The sequence below is a fragment of the Centroberyx gerrardi genome, chromosome 11, assembly GCF_048128805.1.
Source record: "Centroberyx gerrardi isolate f3 chromosome 11, fCenGer3.hap1.cur.20231027, whole genome shotgun sequence".
Classification (NCBI taxonomy): Eukaryota; Metazoa; Chordata; class Actinopteri; order Beryciformes; family Berycidae; genus Centroberyx; species Centroberyx gerrardi.
In genome coordinates, this window is record NC_136007.1 from 11,363,789 (window position 1) to 11,391,288 (window position 27,500).

The 27,500-nt window shown below is 43.7% G+C and overlaps 1 protein-coding gene across 12 annotated transcripts in view; it reads left to right on the forward strand.

Moving 5' to 3' along the window:
* The window catches only part of LOC139917137 (transcription factor COE1), an 88,800-nt gene that overhangs the window by 50,477 nt on the left and 10,823 nt on the right, over positions 1–27,500 (forward strand). For 5 of the 12 annotated variants that reach the window (XM_078286517.1, XM_078286511.1, XM_078286512.1 and 2 more), the window contains exons 7-11: positions 8,335–8,416; positions 9,811–9,952; positions 12,190–12,320; positions 14,116–14,242; positions 22,120–22,208. In XM_078286517.1, the coding sequence (XP_078142643.1) occupies positions 8,335–8,416; positions 9,811–9,952; positions 12,190–12,320; positions 14,116–14,242; positions 22,120–22,208 (571 nt within the window). Of the gene's footprint in view, positions 1–8,334; positions 8,417–9,810; positions 9,953–10,376; positions 10,386–12,186; positions 12,321–14,115; positions 14,243–22,119; positions 22,209–27,500 lie in introns of all 12 variants that reach the window. The other 7 variants (XM_078286518.1, XM_078286514.1, XM_078286522.1 and 4 more) reach the window with 3 other exon arrangements.

Genomic DNA, 27,500 nt, shown 5'->3' on the forward strand with positions numbered 1-27,500 from the left:
AAAAATAGAGCTTTAGATCGATTTGAGGTAAGCTGTGTGTGTGTGTGTGTGTGTGTGTGTGTGTGTGTGTGTGTGTGTGTGTGTGCATGTTTGGCCTAGAGCTAGCGATCCTCTAGCATCCAGCCGCTCCCCCTCTCCTCCCCCTTCACTCACTTTCCTCCCTTCTCTCCTCTGTCCCCCCCTTCCTCCTCTCCTCTCTTCTTTTCTCTCCTCCTCCTCCTCCTCTCTACTCCCCTTCCTCCCTTTCCCCCTCCTCTCCCGTCTCCCCCTCCCCCCTCTCTCTCTCTCCTCTTCCCAAATCAATCTCTCTCATCTATAATTCAACAGTTTGCCTTCAGCCTTTAAAATATACACCAGAGTAACCTCCCTCCCTCCCTCCCTCTCTGTCTCTCTAGCCCCCGTCTTTCCCCTCACCTCCTCTCTGCTCTCTCTCTTTTCTCCCCCCTTTTTTCTCCCTCCGGCAAATAAGAGCTCTAACAGTATTTGTCTTGAAGGTAATCATGTTGTAATTTAATCTTATCATGCCCCCTAACTGTAGAGTGGCATCACAGTGCCACAGTCCTGGTTAATTTCTCATTAGGGGCCATTACTTCTGTTGTGACCCGTGGCCGGCAGCGTCAGTATTATTCAAATCCACAACTGGACTGATAAAAGCATCCGGCATTAAAGGGCAACTCCTTGATCCGAGTCCAAGACAGGTAGCCCCGCCAGTGAAGACCAAAATATGGGGGGTTCGGGCAAATATTTTTCTTTCTTCAATTTTTTCACACGGCATTTTTTATTCTGAAGCTGTCCAGTAAATTACTTATTCTCTTTTGCTTCATATGCAACTTTTGGAGTGAAGTAAACCTGCACATGAAGCTACTATGATGAGAGAAAGTTGTAAAACAGCTAATTTTCAATCTTCAATTCCTTGCATTTAATACACAAATGACTGATAACTCCAGTATTATAGGCTATAGCTGTCACTAAAACTGTCAAATTACTGCTAGCTCTTACAGCTCATAGATAATGGCTGTAGTTACAGTGAGTTACAGTGTTATGAATGTAGTTGTGAGTAACATTATGCTATCTCGTCACATACTGATGACATTAATGGCACCACTAGAAGTCACAATGGTGTAATGACAGTTATACAGGTCTATACTAGTGTACAAGTAGACTGTACAAGCTATTACTGCTCTCCTTACCTTAGCCCCACTAGATGTGACTTCCCTCACAGACAATATACATATGTAGTTAGTCCGCCGCCTATCACTATCCTGCCCCGCTATGTCATTTAAATATGCAGAGATGACAACAATGACAGCATTAATAGTAATGATAGCAATATGAAGCTAAGCCCTCATCATCATCATCATTAGCATATCTCCAGGGAGATGAGCTGTGATTGACAGCTAGCTGGGTGTTTTTTGGGCTGCAGCTCAGCTATCAATTACCTCTGTGCATATCAACCGTCATTATGTAAAATAACTCCGCTCCGCTCCGCTCTGCTCTGCTCTGCTCAGTTCTCTTAAGTCTTGTTCTCTCGCATAACTCTCTCTCTCTCTCCCGCACATTTTCTCCCTCTCCCACCCTCCCTCCCTCCCTCCTCCGTTGCCTTTTTTCTTTCTTTCGCACTCCATTTCGCTCCCGACCACTCTCCCCCTCACTCGCACTGTCTCCCTCTGTGTCTTGGTTTCTTATTCTCTCCACTCCTCTTCCTCGCTCTCTCGCCCCTGTTACTTTCAGCACTGCTCATCCATTGCTCTATGTGTGCGTCTGTGTGTGTGTGTGTGTGTGTGTGCGTGTGTGTGCATGTCTGTATGTCTGCCTGTCTTTGAGAGTTTCACTCAAAGTCTTCCCAGGTCCCTTTTTGCAAATGACAGCATGTCTTCAGCCACCTATCCAGCCAGTGAAGTAATTATATACAGTAAAGGTTTAGGTGAGTCTCAACCATTGAAAGAAAATAGATACAATAGATTGGACATGGTCAGTGAGAAGCAGATGCAGGTTCATTACAGTGTGGATCATTGTTCTATAATCTTTATTGTCCCCTTCCACTACATGTGAGTCTTATTGTTCATGTTTCATGTGTTACACACTGTGAAACTCTGTAAGAGGTTGATATGTCTCTGCACAAGACAAAATTCTTGTACATTTATACATTCTCATTTATGGTTTCATCATTGCATGAGGGGAGCAGATCTATTATTATCAGGTTCTAGTTTGGCTGTGGCAGTGGAGTTTCCAGATTATGCAAGAGTTAGTAAAATTCACGTGTTATGGAGGCAAGACTGAGAGTGGTTTTCCACTTATCCTGGTGGTAAAATGAATACAACTTGTGGGTGATTTCTCCTCATCAATGCCAATAAGAGTTATGGTCTCTCACCACGGCCTCTTTCTGCCATTTTAGTCTCTCTTGTCCTTCAAATAACATCTTATCAGCATGTTGGCAAGAACATGTCTGGCTTTTCCAAACTTTTAGAGGTCTGTAACTCTGCGTATCATTATAGTTTGTTCGATCCGGTTACACCAACCACAGAACCACAATGCCTTCCAACTGTAGTTGCATCATTCAAATAGTTGTACAGTGTGGTCCTTCATCCAAAAACACCCCAGTTCAAGCCCCATATCAAGCAAGCATCTGCCCTGCTGGAGCACTGTTGAGCAAGACGCTGAATCTCTAAGCTCCTTAGAGGTCAAAGTGAAAAGATCCCAATCGGAAGCAATAGAGTATCACGTTGTTGTTATTATTATTATTATTGTTAGAGCCGAATAGAGAACATAATAGTATTTCCAATCCTTGTTTTTCTACTGCATGACTTCTCAGATAGCAGGCAACAGACCCATGCTATCTGATGTCATCATTAAACAATAACAAGCGCTCAGTGTAAACAGGAAACCGGAAGTTGATCTGACAGTTCAACAGACTGAGAAGGAAAATCACACTGCAGATATTGGATAGATGAGGAAGATATTTAGCTGTTGTAAATGACAGATGAGAAGGAAGGCATATTGAATTGGAAGGATGGTCAGTGATACAACGATTACAACTAAAGGACTTAGAATTTGGAGTCATATTTAACTTGTTTGCAACTAGTCATCCTTTTCATGCAGAGTGTCGTTTTTTTTTGTGAAATGAGCAAACAGTAGCTGATCGGTTACTGGCAGTTACGGTAGATACACGTGTATTAGCAAGTACACACACACACACAGAGAGAGAGAGAGAGAGAGAGAGAGAGAGAGATAGTCAAAACCATCACTCTCTCAGAAAGCTCTGCCAAGAAACTTGGCAGGCAGGTGAAATAAGACATCTAAAGAAAGCGAGGAGAGAGAGAAGAGAGAGGAGGCAGGAGGAGCAAAAGCACTGATCTGTTGTTCAGTTTGTCTGTACTAACTGACTGGCTGCAATTTCTCCACCTGTCAGCAACAACTCACCAGAATGATGTATGCATGCGTGCGTGTGTGTGTGTGTGTGTGTGTGTGTGTGTGTGTGTGTGTGTGTGTGTGCGTGTGCGTGTGTGTCGGAAAGAGTTTTTTTTTTTTTTTTTTTTTTTTTTTTCCTACCAAGGCAGCATCGTTATTCTTGGCTCAGTAGAATAGCTTACTCTTTAGGGAATAAAAAGGACACAGACACTCTGTCTTAGACACACACACTCTCCCTGTCCCACACACATGGACACACACACAAACACACACACACACACACACACACACACACACCAAGCTGGAATTCCCCCGGATGTCACCCTTGCCCTGTTGGCATTGTGACTGTTTAAATGACAGGAGAGTGGTAGAAACAAACTCCCACAATCCTCTTTTCTCATTCTCTCTCCCTTCCATTGCCATTTATTCCCCCTCTCTCTCCCCCCTGCTCATCTCCACATTCGGTGTTTCTCTATCTCTATATCCCACCGCCCTCTCCAGCCCCTCTCTCTGTCGCTTCCTGTCTCGCTCGCCAGGTCTGTGTTAGCCCTATATATTAAATATTAATGTCAGTTGTGCTCTGAGCCATAATTGCCATCTCAGCCTCTGAATAATGGATGTAACTGTGCCGTTCACTACTATACCGTGGCTAGCAGGCTAAAAAAAATTAGCATCACACTGTGGTTGACTACATTACCATGCCTAGTAACGTTAGGCTAAAAAAATAGCATCCCACTGTGGTTGACTGCATTACTACGACTAGCAAGCTAAAGAAAATAGCATCACACTGTAGTTAACTACTATACCATGACCAGCAGGCTAAAAATATAACATTACATTGTGGTTGAATACATTACAATGACCAGCAGGCTAAAAAAAACTAGCATCACACTATGGTTAACAATATACCATAACTACCAGGCTAAAAAACTAGCAAAACACTGTTTGACTGCATTAACACTGCATGCTAAAAAAGAAACTAGCATTACTGTGGTTGACTACCATGGCTAGCAGGCTAAAACAAATAGCATCCTACTGTGTTTGACTGCATTACGATGACTAGCAGGCTAAAAAAACTAGCATCACACTATGGTTAACAATATACCTTAAGCAGGCTAAAAAATTAGCAATACACTGTGGTTTAGTACATTACCATGACCAGCGGGCTAAAAAACTAGCATTACACTGTGGTTTATTACCATAAGTAGCAGGCTAAAAAACTACAATGTGGTTAATTGCATTAACATGGCTTGTGGGCTAAAAAAAAAAATAGTAGGCTAGCCTATCACACTGTGGTTGACTACAACACCAAGGCTAGCATGCTAACCCAACTAGCATCGTGCCGTTGTACCTCCTTACCTTAAAACAAGCATCTATTTTTATATTTTTCTAACTTACAGTAAGTCAATGTGCAGAAAATGGAAAACAAATATGTGAAATGACTTGGTGAGGGGACTAAATCCATTCCTTATTCCCATCTGGTGAGAAAAGTTTTTCATATTTCTTAGAAGGGAATATGCAAACCGAATCCCCTCTGAATTCTGCTCCTGTTGCGGTGTGTTGCGTTGTCAGGACTGTTGTTGTGGCGTTCAGTCAGCATGGAAAATACAAGGAGAGAGAAGGCAATAATGGTCTTTCTCTCCTTGTATTTCCTTGTTTGTCTTTCTTTCTTTCCTTCTTTCTTTCTTTCCCCTTCTCTCCACTTACTACAATTCTATCTTGCAAACCTCTTCTCTGTCCAGATGGTGTGTGTGTGTGTGTGTGTGTGTGTACGTGTGTGTGTGTGTGTGTGTGTGTACAGCAGGACTGGTGTTGGGTCAGCTGTCTGAGTGTGATACTCGCAATATAGCAAAGGTCAACAGTGCTGTTATCACTCGAACATGATCGGACCTCGGAGAGAGAGAGAGAGCGAGGGGGAGAGAGAGGGGGAGAGTGGGGGAGAGAGAGAGAGGGAGAGAGGGAGAGAGAGAGAGAGGGAGAGAGAGAGAGAGTGCTCCCCTCCCCCATAGTCATCCAGACTCTAATAATTGCCCTGTTTAATTGGAGGCCTCTTAACGACCAGTGACTGGACCAGCCTATCAACTCTGGAAGCACAAGGTGTGTGTGTGTGTGTGTGTGTGTGTGTGTATGTGTGTAGCTGGAGGGCCTTTTTGTAGCAGAGCTGATTAGGCCAGATGGGGTCAAGTGAAGGGGGAAGAGGAGCGCACACACGCTGCATTAAAATGTAGAATATGTTCTGTTGGCAATCAATGGATAAAATGATCCCACAGGAGAGAGAAGGAATCAAGCAGGAGGAAGAAATAAATAAATAAATAAAAAAATAATCAGTGATATTACCAGATCACCATCCAATTAAGCCAATGACAGAATCTAGGATAGTTGCACTGGAAGTGAGGGGGAAATTAATGTTGTTAGAGGGATCGGATGACTTTTGGTTTATAGCAATCCTCCAGATCCACATTTTATTTTTATTTTGGCTACATCTTCGGTGCTAAGCGGTCATTGCAGTGGCTTTCTTTTCTCTCTGTCGTGTTTCCTTTTTCCTTTGGATTTTCTGTTGATGAAGTTTGAGTTTCTGTATAGCGGCGCTCTTTTCTTTGTCTAATCAGCCATGGTGGCTATCGCTGCTCATGCTGACTACCCAGTTCTTCTTCTACTCATTCCAAACAAGCTTTCCTCTGCTGGAAACGTAAAACGCATCTCTTCCTGTGCACCAGAGGAGTTTTCCCGGGAAAGACCTACCAGACACCGACATTTAGCAAAGCTTTCATGAACTGGATATGGGTTGAATCAGTATTGTGTTATGTAAATCGGCAATAGCGAGTAGCAAAATGGACATTTATTTATATGAAAATGTGGCAAATTATTACTTTTTTTCATTCATTCTCATTTACAGAGAATATCTAGGGCAGCACTTGCAGAGGGAGAGAGGCTCTAGTGTAGCTGGCTTTGCTGAGTGCCTTGCTCAAGGGCGCGTCATTATCGAGAGACAACTTTCTCATTCACTTCCTCTGGCCGTACTTTCCCAGCCGGTTCAGGCAGGGATCTCACACAGTGCTATAGGGACTTTAGGAGGCTTTTCATATTTCAGGCAGATGATCAGAGTGTGAGGCTCAGCTCCCGCCCGGCTCCGCTACACAGAGATGTACAGCGGAGGGTCGGCTGAGGTGGTCGTGTTAACGCTATGCTAGTGTTGTGAGGAGGACTAGACAGTGAGAGGTCAGCAGGGGTCACCGTGGCTGTCCTCCGCTGTGATAGGCTGTCACCCAGGGGTGAGGGGTCAAGATAATTAGGCATGCGGAATCCCAGCGCCAGTGTTCTAACGAAGCCTGAGCTCGTTAACGCAGAGTTCTACACTCAGACCTGCCACTGGGCTGTGCCGCACTGTCACACACACACACACACACACACACCGTACATGTTTGCACACACACACACACACATACACAGATAGACACACAAAGGAACATACACATACACACGCATGCACGCACACACACACACACCTCTGCTTTGTTCTGGTGGTCCAGCACAAGGGCTGTCATCTCTTGAACAGTAGAGCTGCACCAAACTCAGCCACAAGGGAATGGAGGTGATGCAGACTTGTGAAAAGTTCAAACCGTTTAAGTACACTGATTCAGTGTATCAAAACACAATTACCACCCCAAACTGAGTGTGTGCCTGCTTTGCAAAATGCCTTGTGCAGTCAGATTTGTGGTTTCTGTCTAATTACACTTATGAAGAAAATCCTAGCAGCAATCATAAACAACACAGAACATGGATCTGAATACAGAGGGAGAAAGACACAAAGAAAGAGGAGAAACATGGCAGCGCAGAGGCAATATTGAGTTGAAAGTGAGGTTGGATTATAGGTTATTGGTGTACGTTTATTAAGCTGTGTCTCATGTATGTGTATGTGTGTGTATCTAGGTGTGTGTGTGTGTGTGTGTGTGCCTTGTTGCTTCTGCCAGGCTGGCCAGCTGGCTCACACCAAAACACAACCTGGATGTGTTTGTTTGTGTCTGATGGCCATCTGTGAATTTGATTTATTCTATAATATAGAATCATGACATATGGTACTGTTAAAACACCCAATGTCAACATCGTCCCGTTTTTTAGGATTTTCCATTGATTTTAGGATTAGGAAAATACTTCAACAAAATTAACAAAAATCAAAAATGCTTCAACAGTTTAAGTGCAAGTTTGAGTGCAAGTTTTGAAATAACTTAAGACTACAAAATGTTTCTAAATCATAGCATGGACATCAGCCTCCGAGCCACAGTCTAAACATGATATAGGCTATAACACCAGAACACCACAGCTTGCATGATGCCAGCCTTACTTACAAAACCCATCTGGACTAAATTAGTTAAACAAAGAAATAAGCCTTTGGTTTGAGAGATAGATGTCTAGATTTTTGTTTTTTAACCACCATGTCATGACACATTGGTTTACCTTGGATTGAACTTGGATGTAGCTTGATGTTTGGACTCAAAACAAAGGTCAAATCAAAATTTTTACAAACTTACAGTCACATATTTCCATCAGGTTTTCTAGAGTAGATCTATTTATCTGCCTACTTGTATGATCATCCAAGGCTTGATGTGGCGTTTCAAAGCAGTCCCAGATTGTTTTTATCTGTTTTGTTCCACATATCCACAAGGAAATTCCACAAGTAAATTCAAACAATTTTGAACAGTATAAAATATTTATTTGTTCTCTAGTGTCTGGGGTTCTGTTTATGTTGGAGACTGGGGCTTGAATTGGTTTTCTTACTTAACATGCCGATCATCTCTTCACTTTTCAGACTGTAGAAGTGTGGCTTGAATTCACATATCCTAGAGGAAAGCACAGCGGTAGTCTTCACTCCGGTCTAATATTTTTTGCAAATTGTTAACCACAAATATTGCTTGTCCTCCTCTGCAGATTCTTCCTGAAGTTTTTCCTCAAGTGCAACCAGAACTGTCTAAAAAATGCAGGAAACCCTCGAGACATGAGGAGGTTCCAGGTAAAAAACCACCACGCTTTTTAATCTCGTCATTTTATTTCTCTCTTTTCGGTGTGTGTGTGTGTGTGTGTGTGTGTGTGTGTGTGTGTGTGTGCGTCTCACTTTCTCTCTCTGCCTTGCTGTCTCTATCTCCTTCCCCTCTCTCATGCCTCTCTAGTGTATTCTATACGCAACTTTATGTTCATCGCAACACACAAACACAGGAATTTGTGTGTGCAAGTGTGTGTGTGTGTGTGTGTGCATGTGTGTGTGTGTGCGCACATGTGTGTAAATAAGCTATCAGCGCCTACACAGGAAACATGAGATCCTGACCCTGACTGGCCAGAACATAAATACACACACAATGCAGGGAGAGGGGAGGAGGTTGAGAGAGAGAGGTTGAGAGAGAGAGAGAGAGAGAGAGAGAGAGAGAGGGAGAGAGAGAGAGAGAGAGAGAGAGAGGGAGAGAGGTTGTGGGGTTGTGAATAAGACTCAGGGCAGTAAAGTCTTTATTATTTCCTTATCTTCACGACCACAACACAATCAGGAAGACTCCACTTGAGTCTGAGTGGAGATACTAGACGCCCAGAAGATACTGATAGATTTATTACCACTGCACGTGTGTGTGTGTGTGTGTGTGTGTGTGTGTGTGTATGATGTGTATGTGAGTGTTTCTGTTTGTGTGCCCGCATGTACAGACTATGTGTGTGTTTGGGTGTGTCTGAGCACATGTACTGTATATGTGTGTCTGTGCGTTTGAGTGTGTATGAACGGGTGTGTCCGTGTGCATGTGTGTGTGTGTGTGTGTGTGTGTGTGTGTGTGTGTGATAGGACAGAAAGAGAGAGCCATACAGCAGCGAGTGTGTGACAGTATCTGTGCCTCTAATTGTGCAGCTCTATTGTAGTGGAACCAGAGAAGACAGCTCTGTTTCCCTGGGAGATAATTAAGGGCCGGACCCATCAGGAACTATTGAACAGAGGAGGACAGACACCACACACATACACGCACACGCACACACACACACACACAGACCTCACTGACATACTGACTGTGTGTGTGGTAATAGAGTGTGTTGGTAATAGCAGTGATAAAGGGTTACATTTACAGAGCTTCTCGCCGTTTCACGCTTTTAACTCCTCTGGCGATGATCTCTAGAGCCCCTACTTTGTAATCCCTCATTTTAACTCTGCTTTTTTTTCTCTTTCCTTTCTCTCTCTCTCCCGCCTGCTTTCTCCCTCGCTCCTCTCCCCCTTTTTCCTCTGTTTTCCCTCTCTCTCCCTCCCTTCCTCTCCCCTTCTTCCCCCCTACGTCTCCCTCTTTACCCTTCTCGCCCATTTCTGTCCCCTTTTCTGTCTCGCCCCCTTTCTCGCCCTTTCCACCTCTCTCTCCCTCTCCCTCTCCCTCCCCTCTCCAGGTGGTAGTATCGACTACGGTGAGCGTGGAGGGACATGTCCTGTCTGTCTCCGACAACATGTTCGTCCACAACAACTCCAAACATGGCCGACGGGCCCGCAGGCTCGACCCCGCGGAAGGAACGCAGTCTTACCTAGAGCACGGTAACATAGCAGTGTGTGTGTGTGTGTGTGAGACAGTGTGAGTGTGTGTGTGTGTGAGAGAGTGTGAGTGTGTGAGCGTGTGTGTGTGTGTGTGTAAGCAGCATGGCCAGCAGATGGTTGATGGTTTAATCCTATCAGGTGATTCCTGCTTCTCCATCTGGCTAATCCAACCCACTGCACACACACACACACACACAAAGACCTACACACACAAAAACGCATGGTGTGGTATTTTCTTGTGTGTGTGTGTGTGTGTGTGTGTGTGTGTGTGTGTGTGTGTGTGTGTCTTTGATGGGTTCAATATCATTATGCTTCTTTTATTATGAACAAGCCCAGACTAACGGGTGTTGTCTTAGTTCAGCTGAATACTGATAATCTCCCAACCCCACACACACACACACACACACACACACACACGTGTTAGGTGAGTCTGGTCAGATCAGAGCTGGTTTTTAACAGACAAAAGCTGTTATTGTTGGTGTGACATGGGATTGGACCACAGAAACTAATACAGACAATCCTGGGAGCTAATATGGACACAATGTTGAAATGACACAAAGCTGGCTGGACACAGACTGGAGCTTACTGTGTATTATAATACACACTCAACCTTCTGGTTCTGTTTTTCTCCACGGTGTTTCACATCATATTATCATTAACTTAAAAAATGCACAGCAATAATCTCATATCAGTCTGCCTGGAAAAGACATATTTTGGGTTAAACACACAAACAAACACACAGTACTGTGGCCAGGGGAAGAATGCAAACCTATCAATGACGTTTTTAATCAAACTAACTGATACTGATTATCAGATTGCTTTTAATATAATATTAATAAAGGATGATGTGAAATGACAAATAAAATATTTAAACTTGATCCTTATCTACACAGCAGAATGGAAAAAAAACTTGTTTTGGAAGTAAAATGTAACAGTAATAAATTACACAAGACATTTTTTTTGTTTTCTGTTAATTTATCTTTCATAATGTCTCTGAAGAGTATCAAACCATAATTGTTGGGCGTTTTGTTTGGCTTAATTCGATGTACAAAAGTCAGATTTTACTTGACTGTTTTCAGCAGGGTGGGAGCCTCAAAACTTGAATGATTGATGATTTGAGGTTGAGACCCTGAGAAAAGAAGCCAGAAAACGTATTCTCCTGCTGTAAACACTCATCACATCCATGTTGAGTAATCCTCAGCAACCCTCGGCACCTCATGCCGTGTTCATTTTCCTGTTGTTCTCAGTAGAACAATGTGTGCAATGGAAAGCTGTAAGGTGTGCTAAGGACTTTGAATCAGTCAGTGAGCCAGCAGTGTCTTCAATATTCAAGTGAAGTGAATATTCAAGCTGAACTGGACCGCAGCCAAAAGCCGAGGGTGTAGCATGAAGAGCTATGAGGTGCAGACAGACACATCAGTGCCAGAGATGAAACAGCTCCGGTCCAGAATTCACTCCCTGTTGGAGATTGATTGGCTTTTAAAGGAAAACATTGTTTTCCGTAGTCGTAACTGTTGAATGAAATGTCACGTGTCGAGAGTGAATGTTGGTACAGGGGTTTTTCCACAACTTAACATTTTAGCAGAGTATGCATACAGTGGCCACTCAGTAGTAACAATGCAGTAACCTTCCTCCTCTCCTCTCCTCTGCTCTCCTCTCCTCTCCTCTCCTCCTCTTCCCTCTCCTCTCCTCTCCTCTCCTCTCCCTCCTCTCCTCTCCTCTCCTCTCCTCTCCTCTCCCTCCTCTCCTCTCCTCTCCTCTCCCTCCTCTCCCTCCTCTGCTCTCCCTCCTCTCCCTCCTCTCCTCTCCTCTCCTCTCCTCTCCCTCCTCTCCCTCCTCTCCTCTCCTCTCCCTCCTCTCCTCTCCTCTCCTCTCCTCTCCTCTCCTCCTCTTCCCTCTCCGCCCCTCCCCTCCCCTCTCCTCTCCTCTCCTCTCCTCTCCTCTCCCTCCTCTCCCTCCTCTCCTCTCCTCTCCCCTCCTCTCCTCTCCTCTCCCCTCCTCTCCTCTCCTCTCCCCTCCTCTCCTCTCCTCTCCTCTCCCTCCTCTCCTCTCCTCTCCCCTCCTCTCCTCTCCTCTCCCCTCCTCTCCTCTCCCTCCTCTCCTCTCCTCTCCTCTCCTCTCCCTCCTCTCCCTCCTCTCCTCTCCTCTCCTCTCCTCTCCCCTCCTCTCCTCTCCCTCCTCTCCTCTCCTCTCCTCTCCTCTCCTCTCCTCTCCTCTCCTCTCCTCTCCCCCAGCAGCAGCTCCCTGTATTAAAGCCATCAGTCCTAGCGAGGGGTGGACTACAGGAGGCGCTACAGTCATCATCATAGGAGACAACTTCTTTGACGGTCTCCAAGTCATCTTCGGTACCATGCTGGTTTGGAGCGAGGTTGGTTTGCTAGGAATCGTCATCCATCCTGTTTGTCTGACCTTCTGTACTGAGAGAGAGAGAGAGAGAGGGAGAGAGAGAGAGAGCAAAACTCAACTTAGTTTCAACTCTTCTACTGAGTGTTTTTACCCTCGGACCGTTGGAAGTAATTCAATATGAAAACATACTTTTCTTGATGGTCAAGCTCTTTACTGTGTGTGATCATGTGCATGTTCGTGTGTGTGTGTGTGTGTGTCTGTGTGTGTGCGTGTGTGTGTGTGTGTGTGTGTTAATGGTTGTATAAATGAGATTTTCCTCTCTAATGAGTCCCCACCCCTACTGAAAAAGCATCCGCCACCTCTTTCTCTCTCCCTCACCCACTCTCTCTCTGTCTCTCTCTCTCAAATACTGATCAACTCAGCAGATTCGTGATAGCCATCGGCTTAATGCTCACAAGAAGAACACACACACACACACACACACACACACACGGCTCCCTATCATAGTTTTCCCCAGCGCCACTCCTCTAGAGAATGTTTATTTGTCTTCTGACTCCACTCACCGTGTGTGCGGGGCGACCATGGCTCCCGTCCAACAACAACACTGTGTGTGTGTGTATGTGTGTGTGCATGCATGTGTCTGCATGCTGGCATACATGGGTGTGTATGTGTGTGTGTGTGTGTGTGTGTGTGTGTGAAGAGCTGAAGGGTTTGTTTACAGTGTTGAGAGCCACACTTACACACACTAACATGTGTACAGAGTCTCAGTTCAGTTCAGTTCAGACTGACTCAGCTCTCTTGCCGTTACTCAGACTGGGTTCTAATGGAGTTTGGCCAAACAAATGTTTCACTTGCACTGAACCTGCTCATAAATGCCTAAACAAGAAAACCAAACCTTTATAGTAATTCCTTTTTTGGAAATAACCCATTAGGGTTTACTATTGGGCTTCATCAATGCCAATTTGAAAAATTCTAAGATTGAGAGTGATTGTCCTTTCTGTCTGCGTCTCTTCCTCTGTCCTCCAGGTTTTGTCTGGGACAAATAGTAAAAACAAATACTTGTTATGGTTTGTTTTAGCCTGCTAAAGTGCTAAATGAGTGGTGTTTGTCACATACTGTAGCACAATACAATGACTCCCTTTCCAACTGGCATTAAAATGGGTCCTGGGTGGTCGGATTGTAATCAATCAGCGCAAAAATGCATAAAATCCAGGTGTAAATGAACTGAAAATGCACTGAAAATCTGATAATCCAAACCACCTCCGGACACGGTCAGAGACATATTAACAAAAATGTATGAATGCTACACAAATGAGTCTCCAATCCACATATAGGAGCTACATAAACAGAAAACAAACTTTATAGAGCACAGATCCAACCAGGAAGCACAAGCAAATCAAACAGACAGGCAGCTTAGAGAGTAACATACTTGTCAGAAAGAGATTGTCAGGATACTCGTGGATGGGGAACGAGTGAGAAGAGTTTTTATTGTCAGTTTTAAAGGATGTAAAGATTATGAGAGGAAGTAATGTGCACAGCAATCTGCCGAGGGTAAGAGAAATCGGATTTCAGTATTTAAACCAGAGACGCATTTTAACACAAGGTGTAAATATAATCCAGCTACATCAGATCTAGACACAATCTGGATAGGAGACTCATGTTAATGCCAGGTGTAAAGGGGGCCAGACAGTTTAAAAAGTCATTTCAGTATTTGTCTGTGATTGACAGTTTATCTGACACTAGCTGAATTGTCCTGATGCAGTAAGCTATTTTGTCCATAGCAGTAATGTGTTTCTTTATAACCCCCCCCCCTCCAGTTGATCACGCCCCATGCCATCCGGGTGCAGACCCCTCCCAGACACATCCCCGGGGTCGTTGAGGTCACTCTGTCTTACAAGTCCAAACAGTTCTGCAAAGGCACACCTGGGAGATTCATATACACAGGTAGGTCTGCTACACACTCACACACACACACACACACACACACAATCACACACACACACATTCTCGATTGAGCTGCCCTGGTGAAGTGTCCTCCTGGTGCCATGATATAACAAGGATATTGTCTTGAAATCCTTTCTATTTCCTCAGAAGGAAGGTTTATATGCTTGTGGGTTTTAGAAATGTGTGTGCGTGTGTGTGTGCGTGTGTGTGTGTGTGCGTGTGTGTGTGTGTGTATGAATAGTGTCTATGAATTGTAGTTCAGGCTCAGGCCAGACAGTGTTGAACTAATGACTGTAGATTAGTCAACAGTTAACGACCCGCACTCGTTAGAATGTTGCCATAATTAGAGGCTCGTTAAAACCGGCTACAATTAAACAGTCTGGTCTTTATAGCGCTCCATACTGAAACTATTAGTGAAGTCAACCAGAACACCCAGTTTACTAACACACAGACACACACACAAACACACACACACACACACACACACACACACACACCATTGGAAAAGGGGTGTATGATTTCTGACCTGATTGTTGACTGTGAATGAGCGCTTTCCTGGTTAATGGAGCAGAGGAGGAGAGAGGAAAGAGAGCAAAAGAGGAGGAAGAGGAGAAAATAATAAAGAGTGTGTGTGTGTGTGTGTGTGTGTGTGTGTGTGTGTGTGTTGGTGCGTATGTGAGTGCGCTCCCTTTTGCTATCACATACATGTGGAAATGGACGGAGGTGATGTGATGTCTGGTATTGATCTGCTCAACATGGCTCCATCACACCATAATGATGACGCCATCCACAGAGGGAGAGAGAGAGAGAGAGAGAGAGAGAGAGAGGGAGGGTTGTTATATAAATTCTTTTGTCAGGGGAAGGAGATTTTATGTCCCCATTAAACAAAAAGATAAAGATGAAAATTGAAACATAAAGAAAATTAAACAATAAAGATAAAGAAGAAAAGGTTAATGATATGAATAAAATGTCCTTTTTGTTACACTTTATCACCAATTGATAAAACACAATAGTGAGTCAACCTAGACCCAGTTCATGAAAGCTTTTACATTTGCTGTTCTAAACATCCAGCGTTGGTTACGGTCTTTCCCGGAAAAAATCCTTTGGTGCTCAGGCGGTGATGTGTTTCATGTTTCCGGCAGCAGCAGCAGTAATTTATTTGGAATAAATAGCAGAAGAAGAACTTGGCCACTAAGGCTGACGAGTCAAAGAAAAGACCTGCAGAAACTCAAACTGGGATGTGGGATGTGCAGTGGGAAAACACTACAGCAATGACCTCTTTGCACCAAAGATGTTGCAGAAATCAAAAAACGAGGAACTCGCGGATTGCCACTTTACAGCTGCTCTAGGCAGCTTTGCATGCTGGTGACCCCCAAATGGCAGCGAGAGGTAACTTTGAATTTTGAGGACTTCAATACTTAGAAATCATGTAATGTGACGTAGGTAAACTGCTTGGGCATACATTTTTTTCTCCTTAGTATCTGGTCCGGATGGAGGTTCAGCCATCATTAGTGAGTCCAGCTTTCTCTGGATGGAACTTAGGAGCAATTTAGCAGACGCTTTTGTCCAAAGTGACTTACAATAAGTACATTTTGTCAGCAGTAGTCAAACCGACCGTTTATCAGTCTTCATCAGCTAAGCCAAGAATTATGGCATCTGAATTAGAGTGGGTGGGACACTCTGTTGCAGCCTCACGTTGTGATTTAGGTTGATAAAACGTATATATATAAAATGTATCTTTACATCAAAATCTTGCCTAGTGCAGCTTCAGTTTCTTAGTGAGCAGTGAGGGGGGGAGGGAGAGCGAGAGAGAGGGGGAGAGAGGAAAGATGAGAAAGAAAGGTTTATATGAAACACTGCTAAAGTGTTGGACTTGAACATACAGCATTGTGGGTTGTACTCGTCGCCATGATGCCTCCGACCGCTTTCTGAACCGTAGTTTCTTTGCACAGCAGAATAAAGTAGAAAGGCCTGTGTGCCTCCTTCAATGTTCTTCAGTCAAAATGTCTTTGGTCCGAGCCACCGGGACCCTAAGGCTAGCCGGCTGGTAATTGGTCCGTCTGGTGCCTAACTGCTTCTCCTATTGGGCGGAGATGACCCCGTGACCTCGTGATTGGCTGATGGCTTCAACATGTGACCCAGGAAACGCGATCCGTTACCGCGGTTACCTGACCCCGCCTCAAGGTCGACTTCTTTCTGGAAGTCGGTGGTGAAAGGTCACCGTGGTGAAAGCTGATTGGCTGTTGTGGTTTTTCAATGCTTTGGCTGTGGTTGCCTCTGGGTGTAAGGACTGAGCAATTAAACATGGTCTCTCACACATACACACATACACACACACACGTACACACACACCCACACACACACACAGCCACACATGCAAAGGGTCATGTCTTACACAACATACCACACACACATTCAAACAGGGGCAGGAGTTGAAAGTAATTGTAAATCAGAGAGATATGAGGGAAAGATGGTGAGTAGTCTGGTAAACAGATGGTGTACCACATATATACACACACACACACACACACACAATCACACACATACACACACATACACACACAAAGTGCCGTATGGCTACTTCATCTGCCTAGTGGGAAACATTAACATTCTCTACATCACACACTCCTATAAACACACAATGGTACAAAGTGACAATCGATAAATGCACACACACATATATACACAAATACACACACTCACACACACACACACACACGCACACACATACAGAGTAGATATATTATCAACGTAGCTGCATAGGAAAATCCATAGATATATAAATTGTGGAGAAACAAGTTTTGGCGAAAGCTTAAAAACCTTGGAGATTTTAGACTTTCCTCCGTTCTACGACCACCAACAGAGAGAGAGAGAGAGAGAAACAGCGAAAGACAGAGATATAAAGGGAGAGAGAGAAAGAGAGAGAGACAGGAAGAAAGAGAGAGAGACAAAGAGAGAGAGATACAGAAGAAGAGAGAGAGCGAGACAGACAGAGAGACAGAGAGAAAAAGAGAGTAAGACAGAGAGAGACAGAGAGGTGGACTTTTAAAAACCAGATTGTAAAGTATCGATCCATCCGTAAGTGGTGTGGAACACACGTGTACACACACAGAAACACACACACACACACACACACACACACACCGCCACACACGAGCATGCAGATACACACATACACATACAAACACACACAAAGTCACAGAGAGAGAGAGAGAGAGAAAGAGGGAGAGAGAGATATCTCATCTCATAAGGGGAAGAATGAAGCAATAATTCAGTGGTATTGAACTGCTGGCTGGCCAGAGAATCGATCTCACCACACCTCCTCTCCTCCTTCTCCTCCTCTTCCTCTCCTTTATCTTCAGTGTTTTTCGTCCTTTCATCCCCAGCCCTAGCTCCTCCCTTTCTTTTCACCCTTCTTCCTCCTTTACCCTCGTTTTCCTCGCCCTTCGGCACTCCTCCTTTGTATTCATCTGTCTTTGCTTTTGGCTCTTTGATTCTCTTTCATTTGCCTTCTTAATAATAGCAATAATATTTTTTTTCCTCATACCCTAAGCACTACAAAGAGATAAATACAGACATATGCAATAAGCAAGCAGACCAAACACAGTCACACAAGCAGCATAAAAACACAACCAAGCGGGAACGAAGGGCAAAAGCAGGACCAATCAAATCTACTTAAATTGCCGAGTATCATAAACGTCCGGGACTTTGCAAATCAGACACAAATTCACCATAAACACCTTCGACATAAACACCGTCTTTCCCTCTTTCATCGCCCCTTCTCCACTCCTCACCACTTCCTCTCTTTTGTCTCCTCTTCTCTCCTTCCCCCTCCATTCACGTTTTTTATGGTGAAACAGGAGTGGAGGGTCTGTCCTCATGAAACTTCTATGAGTATTGATCTGCTGGGAGCTCTGGACACCGAGAGGAAGGGTGGGGCTGCGGGGGAGGGGGGGGGGGGGGGGGGGCATGGAGGATGGATGGATGGAGGCACGGAAGGATGGATGTATGGATGGATGAAGGTGGCAGATGAAGGTGGAGTGGTTACAAAAGAGGGGGAAGGAAAGGCCCACTCATTTCCTTGGTCTAATACATCAACTTTCTACCCAATAAGCTCTTTGATCAACTTACCATCCTGCAACAAGAAGATCAGCAGCATCTTTCACCTCTGTTTGTCCACTATTTACTGCATTAGGGCGCTTATAATTTAAGGATTATGCTAGGATAGTTTGGATTTAGATTGCACCGTTGCAAATTACATAAATGCTGGACACAAAGAGGTGATCAAAGAGCTTAAGAAAAAAGGAAGAACTATGACCATGTGGCATAAAAATCTAAGTCAAGGCACTTGTGTGGATTTGAATAACACAAAGCTGTTATTAGACTGTTAGCTGTTGTTAGGCAAGAACATTTAACAGCACCTACTGTTTGCATATTGGCAATCTGCCTTCATCAAGTGCCTAGATGTGGATTTTTTATGCCACATAAAGTATACCATTGGTCATAATTCTTGCTTTTTTAATTCCCTTCCAAGACCTGAAAAGCTCCCTGCACAGTTTTCTGTTTGATCAAAGAGCTTATTGGCCAGAAAATAGTGTCTTCCTTTAATTTGCATTTTGAACTGATGCCCCCGTGACCAACTGCTTAATTGCAGTAAATAAGGCTGTAAATAAGTGTTTTTGTTCAGGTGTTTGTGGATTTCAATATGACTAGTGTTTCTATGGCGGGTACGTTATGCTATGACTGATATTACCACCGCCTTTTACAGTTGATGTGTAATCAATTGGACTGCTTCTGCTCCACTGATACTATTTCTGTTTCCGTGCAGAAAGAAACCACTAAAGAAATCGTTTGAGAAACCTGACCTTTTGGCTTCACAGCACACACACACTATGCTACGCACATGCATACACACAGACCTGCACATACACACACACACACACATACATACAGATTCACACACCATCCAACGGTTAAAGGAACATACTGTTCTATTAATACTACAGAGTACGGTTGGAGCCACGTTTTAGGCCTAAGGCATCGAAACACACTCTCAAGTCATCCCATTATGTACGTGACTGAGTGTGTGCATGTGTGTGTGTGTGTGTGTGCGTGCGTGTGTGTTATATTCAAGTTGGCATCTGTTAAACGTCTCCAGAGATGTACAGAGAGGGTGGATTTGACATTGGCAGTTAATTTTGACAGTTGATATCCCAGCGACTGTTAGGCAGCTGTTTTTGTAGTTTTGTTTTTCTCAACCATAACTGAATTTAGTTTTTATTTGGATGGATCAACACATGCTCTCCTCTCCTCTCCTCTCCTCTCCTCTCCTCTCCTCTCCTCTCCTCTCCTCTCTTCTCCTTCCCATCACTCCCTCTCCTTAAATCTCCCTCTCTCCCTCTATTTATCCCTCACTCCACTTTCCCTCTTCTATGCTCCTCGACCTACCTGCCCCAGACCACTCTATCATGTTTAATTAAATATCATCCTGCAAAAATTAAAATATTTTTAATTTAATGAGTTTTAATAAGTTTCCTCGGAGCGGGGATGAATTGTTTATTACATTTCTACATCTGGGATTTTTAAGAGTGAATTTATGAAGTTATGTTGCTAACAAATTGAGTGGTTTAGGACATAACAGAAACCAGAAACTTGGGTGTAACTACAGGATACGATAATAAAACACACACAAACACACATGCACAAACACGCACACACGTGTGTACGCACATATACACACACACACGCACGCACACTAAAAACAACAGATAATACATTCAGCTGTAACCAATTTATCAGTGCTGGATGTGGAAAGTACCAAACATCACTCCAGTTGCACACATGGACATGCACAACTGCCGACACACACACACACACACACACACACACACACACACGCACGTACGTACGTACACAGTCACACTAACACCCTCAGTGCCCCACACCTACTTATATCTCTTCATCCGTCGCCTCACACCCATTTAGCTTCTCTCTCTCTCTCTCTCTCTTTCTTTCTCTCTCTCGCTCTCTTCCTCTTTTATCCCTCCCTCCATCTGTCCACTGTAACGTATTTACTTTGGCATTGTCTTCAACTTGCTCATTAAACACACACACACACACACACACACAAGTGCTCACAAGCACACACAGAAACACACACACTCAGTATTGGAGGTTCAACTACAGGATGGAGACACACACATACATGCAAATAAATACAGAAACACACATGCACACACATTCACACACACACACACAGTTCTCCACCCCCATCGTCGCCTCCATCCTGACCGACAGCGCTTTCACACCAACTTGATTGACATATTGATTGGCTAAAGACTGTAGAGGAGTGTAATTGCAACATTAAAGGGAACAGTAAGCGTTCTTTAAAACCCTTAAGATTATACCTGCAGTGTTATTATCATACAGATGCTTTCATCCCCTCCTATATTCCAGCACCAGTAAAATGACACCATTAGTTACTCCACCAAGTCGATCCATCTTCTACACATTTGCATGTAGCAGTTAGGTTGTGTTTAACCCTCTGCACTTTATCACACGGCTGCTAGCACTGATACTGCAGAGATGAAGATCCCACTCATATAAAGGAAGAGTTTTGAAATAGCTTGATTGGCCCTGGGCAAATTTTTTAACCTTTATTTATCCAGGGAAAGTCAACACCGGCTCTGTGTTGGTTCATATTCACACAGTTACACACATAATTAACTTTATTTGTAAAGCACTTTCACACTCACATTCACACAGTCACTGAGCAGCTTCACTGGAGCAGCTGGGGGTTCAGTTCCTTGCTCAAAGTCATTCGTTGTTGAGGGAGGGGAGAGATTCACTTTCCCCACCCACATTTCCCCGAGATTTTGAACCGGCAACCTTTCAGTCACAAGGCTGCATCTCTCACCTCCAGGCCCTTAAAGATCACGCTGAGCAGGTTCATTATTTTCCCTCGCAGTTTTAGGAAAACCCAACAGTTAACCAGACGGATGCTTGTGAAGATTTTGTGCTCGCAACGGCAGTGTCACCCTCTCTCCTCCCCGCTCAAATCCCCCCCGCTGACTAGCAGATGTTATGATTCTGTCTGTTTACCATGCGTGTAAGAGCAGCACATTCAGGTTCGAGACCAACAACGTTAAAGGTGCCACGTGTAGCATTTTAACGTCTAGAAATTGTTACCGCATTAATTCTGAGACATTAGTATAATTACCGCAAACAAATGAGACCATTACAGAGCAGACACTGCATTTAACGTTGTGTGACACCATGTCGGATTTAGCGGGAAATCTGCTGAATTGCTTTATGACTGAAGCGCTGTTTTTCCAGAGGTGGGAAAATGTGGAACAAGTGAAAGGCCGATTGAAAAATCACTTCCAACATGTTTATCCTCTGCAGTAAAGCGATTGAGAAAGCAAACGCCTCTCTGATCGTTGTCAGGGAGGCGGGACAAGTAGTAAGATACAGTACTCTTTGTGACAAGAAGCAAGGGGGGTTATGGGAAATGCCTTAATTTCCTTATTTTTGAGAAACGCTAGCACTAACAATACCAGTGATGTGAGGCAGATTCTACCAGTCGTTTAGGCCATAGTTTCATTTATTATACGCAGGCATTACCATAAATATGTGATACCATTGTTTACTATTGCTTTACTACTTTACTACTATTACATTGTTATCAGTGATGTTATTATCTACTCTACTGTTTTCTACATAAAAGAATGAGAGACTAAAGCCTAACAATTTCTTACTGTCCTATCTTAGTAGCTGCTGTCTGGATAGGAAATCTATGTATTTGTAGTACTGATTATATAACGACCATTTGCTCTCCTCCTCATCCCTCTCTTTCTCTCTGTCTCTCTCCCTCACAGCATTGAATGAGCCAACCATAGACTACGGTTTCCAGAGGCTTCAGAAGGTCATCCCTCGACACCCCGGGGACCCTGAGAGGCTGCCAAAGGTACTGGAACATTTTACTTTCCCGGTTCAGGCATGTAGCTGACGCTCTAACCAGAGAATGAGCAGAGAATGAGTGAGCAGATACCTGTCTTCAGTTAGTCTCAGTGTCTTGCTCTAAGGCACTTCAACATACTGCAGCTACTTACAGGGATCAAACCTGTGACTTTTCAGTTGCATGATGGTCTCTCTAACCACTAAGCTGCGCTGCTGTCAAAGACACACAAACACACACATACATTCAAGTAATCAACAACGATATGCTCTTAATTGTATTCACATTTTGTTTGTTTGTATGTGTTTTCTTTTATATTTCTAAGCAGAATATGTACTGTTTTTTCTAATCTCCTGTGGTTTGTCTTTACCTCTTTGTGAACTGTGTGTGTGTGAGCTGGTTAACCCCGTTTAGAGGCTGGGTGTTTGAATCTCCTCCAGATCACAGCCTCATATCTGGTTATTTGTTTATCAGCTGGAGATCAAGCAGAATATTTAGAGGATCAGCAGATGTAAACAATTAGCACCAAATGATGAGCTCCGCTTTGATACAAAGACCTGTCATTTTGATCTGTACATGCAGAGGGACTTTCACAGTCTGCATGCATGTGTGTGTGTGTGTGTGTGTGTGTGTGTGTGTGCGTCAGCTTATCGAGGAAACCTGGTTCAACTCTGAACTTCGCATGCTGGGTGGGCGGGGTCATGACCTTGTAAACAGCTGTCGTGATTGGCTCCCGTCCCCGTCTGGAGCTGTTCCAGGATTGGCTGTCACAGCTGTGACATCATCAAAGAATGGGCGCTGGCCTCCTCCTGGCATGATGCGATGATGTCATCATCGCCTTGCCGACACCCTGGCTCCTGCACATGTGTTAACAATCGCATTTACTGTGGGTTATCACCGTGGGAACGCCGTTCGATACATCACACATACACTCCACACCTCAAATATGTGTGTTAGCAGACTTTCTATGGATCCATACAGTCTGGAACATACATTGCGTTTTGTTGTTTCACAGTATACATTACAGTTTTGGAGATTTTTTCAGCCTGGGACAGTAATGAGAAATTTGTTGTCTTCTCAAGCAAATTAAATAATAAATGTTAGTAAACATTTATATCCATCTGAAGTAGGGCAGCTCCTGAGTTTTGGGCCCCAGTTATAGTTTTAGAGCCCCGGCCTAGAAGTATGAAGAACCAAACACTCCCTGGTCATTCCATGTCTTATTTATCCAGGACTGTCTGAGAGCTAAGCTGTCTTTCATACTAATAACCTGGACAGTGTGAAATAATGTGTCGTATTGACCGCTGAGTAACTCTGCTGGAGCAGTGTAAGGGATCGCTGCCTTTTGGGAGGAGAACAACCGCAGCAACCCTCCACTTGGTCAATTTTCTTACCAGTCCGGATATTCAGAGGCATCTGTTAGATCAAAATCTTATACACAGAAAACCAAACAGAGTCTCACTTTATTGATATCACTTAGTAAACACACTTCAATCATGATGGGCAGATAGATGAAGGGCAGGCGACAGGTTGAAGAGGTCATTTTTAAACTTTGACATAACTGATGCATGGATTGTTCTTACTGCTTCTTCACACTGAACTTACCTTTTCATTATTTCACATAACCAAGTCAGGCGCAAGACTCAACTCATCAGTGAAGATCTGGTTCTTTTAAACGCTGTCATTGGTGACCAGGATGTGATATTAAGAGCAACAATATGTGTTGTGGCGTAATTGGTCCAGGAAATGATGAATGATAGCAACTTGTGTGATGTCATTAAGTGGTATTAGTTCCACCTTCTGGTAAAGGCTGAGTCAGAGCAAGAGAGGAGCAATCTCGGAACCCATCGTCTATCGGTATGACGACGATTAGACTCTGGGGGCGACAGCCAATATTTCGAGGGTTTCCGGTGTAGCCAGCGGACATCCGGGCCAAGACTTCCTCTTCCGTGCGCCGGTCATTGTTTACAGTCCGATTAGCAACTTGAGACGCGAGAATAGATTTGGAGTTGAGAGATGACGTCTCATATGCAGATATCTGTTTATAGTGATTAGCCGAAATGTCGTCTGGACCTAAAACACCTACAAAAAGTATCGATGTTTGTGTATTGTGTGGAGAAACGTTCGACTCGTGTAATAAAAGAAACAAATTGCTTTCAAAGTCGGATTACAAAGTTGCCTTTGAAAAAATTACAATACAGAGTCAGAGTCTAATCGTCGTCAGACTGATAGACGATGGGTTCCGAGATTGGAGCAAGAGAGAAGTGACTGACTCACTTTCTACACACATATGAACACATGCACACACACACACACACACACACACACACAAACACATTACGCGATTTGTGAGAGAAATAGAGAGCACGGCATGCACCTTGTTAACACAGAATATGTAATGCATCCACCTTTTCCGCTGTAGGTTTCAGCTGAAATGTAAAGGGGAAATAAATCTTTACCTCCTCTCCTTCCCCCTTGTTAAATTTATTTATACAGCGGGTAGTTTCAACCAAGCAATCTAATTGGCTGGACATGCAGTTTGTGCTGGCAATTCCCATGAAGCATGCTGAAAGAATGCAGATTTTTTTTTTTTTCTCATCTACATACACCACTACTTGGTAGGAAACCTCTCAAACAGCACATATGTGTTGTTAACTGTTGAATGAAAGCCAAAATACTCAGCAGAGAGGATTTAAATTTAGCATCTTAACAGTGACAATTTTGCTAAGAGGAAAACATTAAAAATCTAACTTTACCCTTCTCACACAGAACAAATGAGCACATTGCTGCATAAATGGGCCACAAAATATCTTGGAACAAAATATTATGTACTTGTATGCAAGTTTGCATTTACTGTATTATTTTATGTTTGATAGAGACCATTGATAGCTTGGAAAAAAACAGTAGTCTACGTCACAACACCATTTTTCCATTAAATTATGTCTCCTCTCTCATATCTTCCTCCTATCGTCATCCTAATATTCCATGATCTTGAAGTTAAAATAGAAAAGAAGCTTGTTCCTCTTTCCTTATTTGACTGTTGCACTCACTGTAAGTGAGTAAGAGCTAAATAACTAAAATGTAAATGTAAAACACAAATAATTTATCGAAATGTATTTAAAGGTAAAATCAGCTGTTGGCGATTTCTGGGCACATTTTGTTGTTTGGTGGTATATTTTTCTTATTCCAGTGCATAATTGGCCAAATGTCACGTCGAGATATTTCCAGTGCAGACAAAATGGAGTTTGATAACAGAAAATGTTTCAGCTATATAAAACATCAGCAGCAAACATCAGGTTTTGGTGTCAGTCCCTCAGAATCAAAGAGAAAGGGCTTCTTTCTAGACTCACCATTTGGCGTTCAACAATCACACAGGCAGAGAAACACTGTAGAAGAGGCAGAGAGACCAATTTCTCCACAGACAGCAGCCTCAATAGACCAGAATGCATTGCAACTACAAGACAGGTTGTGTTTTGAGTAACGGGTGAGACTCATGTTTTTTCTCAGCTGGAAAAACTCTCTCTTGCTCTTACAGTACAATCACTATTATTATCGCTCTCTCCACCTACACGTATAACCCACAGATAGATGCCACCATTTCACACCCGTTCTCTGGGGGATGTCTAAAGGCATCCTGGGAAATGTAGGAAATCACTAACTGAAGTAGTAGACGAGGCAGGTTGAGGGAAACAGTAGATTACAACACTTCATCACAAAAGCACTCCTGGAATGTATTGAACATCACAGACTAATTATATATAAAAGTGTTAAGAGTATCCAAGGGTGTTATTTTCCTTTAATTGAAAACTTGATCAGGACCGTCTCAAGAACAGAGCATGAGGACAGAAACGTCACAATTCTGAAACTGTTCAAAATAGAATAACAATACAGTGGAGCCATTTGAAAAGAATTTGTGTTTGTTACATCCTGACAACAAAGGGCTTTTAAACTAGCGGAGGCCTGCTGTGGAGCCCGGACCATGTGGAGTTCATGTGGCTCCAGAAGCCGGAGCCGTGACCTCCCTCTGCTGCTAACTGTGTCGAACTGTGATGTGCTGCTTTAACAACAAGGTTCCCCTTACATGCTTGTCCCTGTGCGTGTGTGTGTGTGTGTGTGTGTGCGTGTGGGTGGGTGTGTGTGGTGTGTGTGTCTGTATGTGTGTCTGTGCAGCGATAGGTAATTCATCATGGTGTAGCCTCTAGTGGTCGATCGAACCCTGAGACTTTATTACTGCTGCCCACCAGCAGAGTCACAGCAAGTGCAAGTGTGTGTGTGTGTGTGTGTGTGTGTGTGAGAGAGATAGAGAGAGAGCGAGAGAGAGAGCTTGTACATGTATGTCTTTTATCTGTGTTAATGTTGATGCTAGGCGCGTGTGGGAGCAATGTGAAAATATTGTTTTGTTTATGTGTGTCTTGTGTGAGGGTGTTATACAGTGTGTGTGTGTGTGTGTGTGTGTGTGTTGTGTGATGATGTGCGTGGGTGATGGAATATACTGGGTGTTTTGGATGGCGCCACACACACACACACACACACACACGCCTGCTCGTCGCGACTATCGATCAGCGCCTTTATTGAAGCAATAAGAGTTTGTTGCCAACACACAGTGCAAGAAAGAAAGAGGAGAGAGAGAGAGAGAGAGAGAGAGAGAGAGAGAGAGAGAGAGAAAGACTATAAAGAAGGGAAGACAGACAGACACACAGACAGCCAGACGGGGCAGTGGAGTGTATGAGAGGATTACCAGAGGACAGCCGATTCTATAATTGTTCAGTGAACATTCAGAGGATTCTGTTGGACACACACACACACACACACACACACACACACACACACACACACACACACACACACACATACACACATACACACACACGCACTGGCCAGTGTTCAGCTGCCAGTTTGGGTCCCAGTGATCTCTCCAGCAACAACCTCTGATCCTCACTCACACACACATGCACATACACACAGCATGCATGCATATGTACAGATATACACACACCCACAGTGAAGCCTGTAGATATATAGACTGTGTTTTCATCGTCCCCTATAAAACTGGCTTAAGGTTAGGGAATGACTTTGAAGACACATCTTACAGCTTGAGTGCTTTTTGTGCTTTTGTTGAAGAGTATTCAAGAAGTTTGCTGTGCTACGTTGTTTTCCCTTTATTTAACCAGTTTGGGTTGACTGGGGACACCAGCTCTTTTACAGCAAAGCCCCACTTACACATAGTCAAACCTGGGAGCTGCCCAGTACAACCACAGTCAGTAATAGGGCTGCAACGAATATTCAATCAATTTGAAAAAT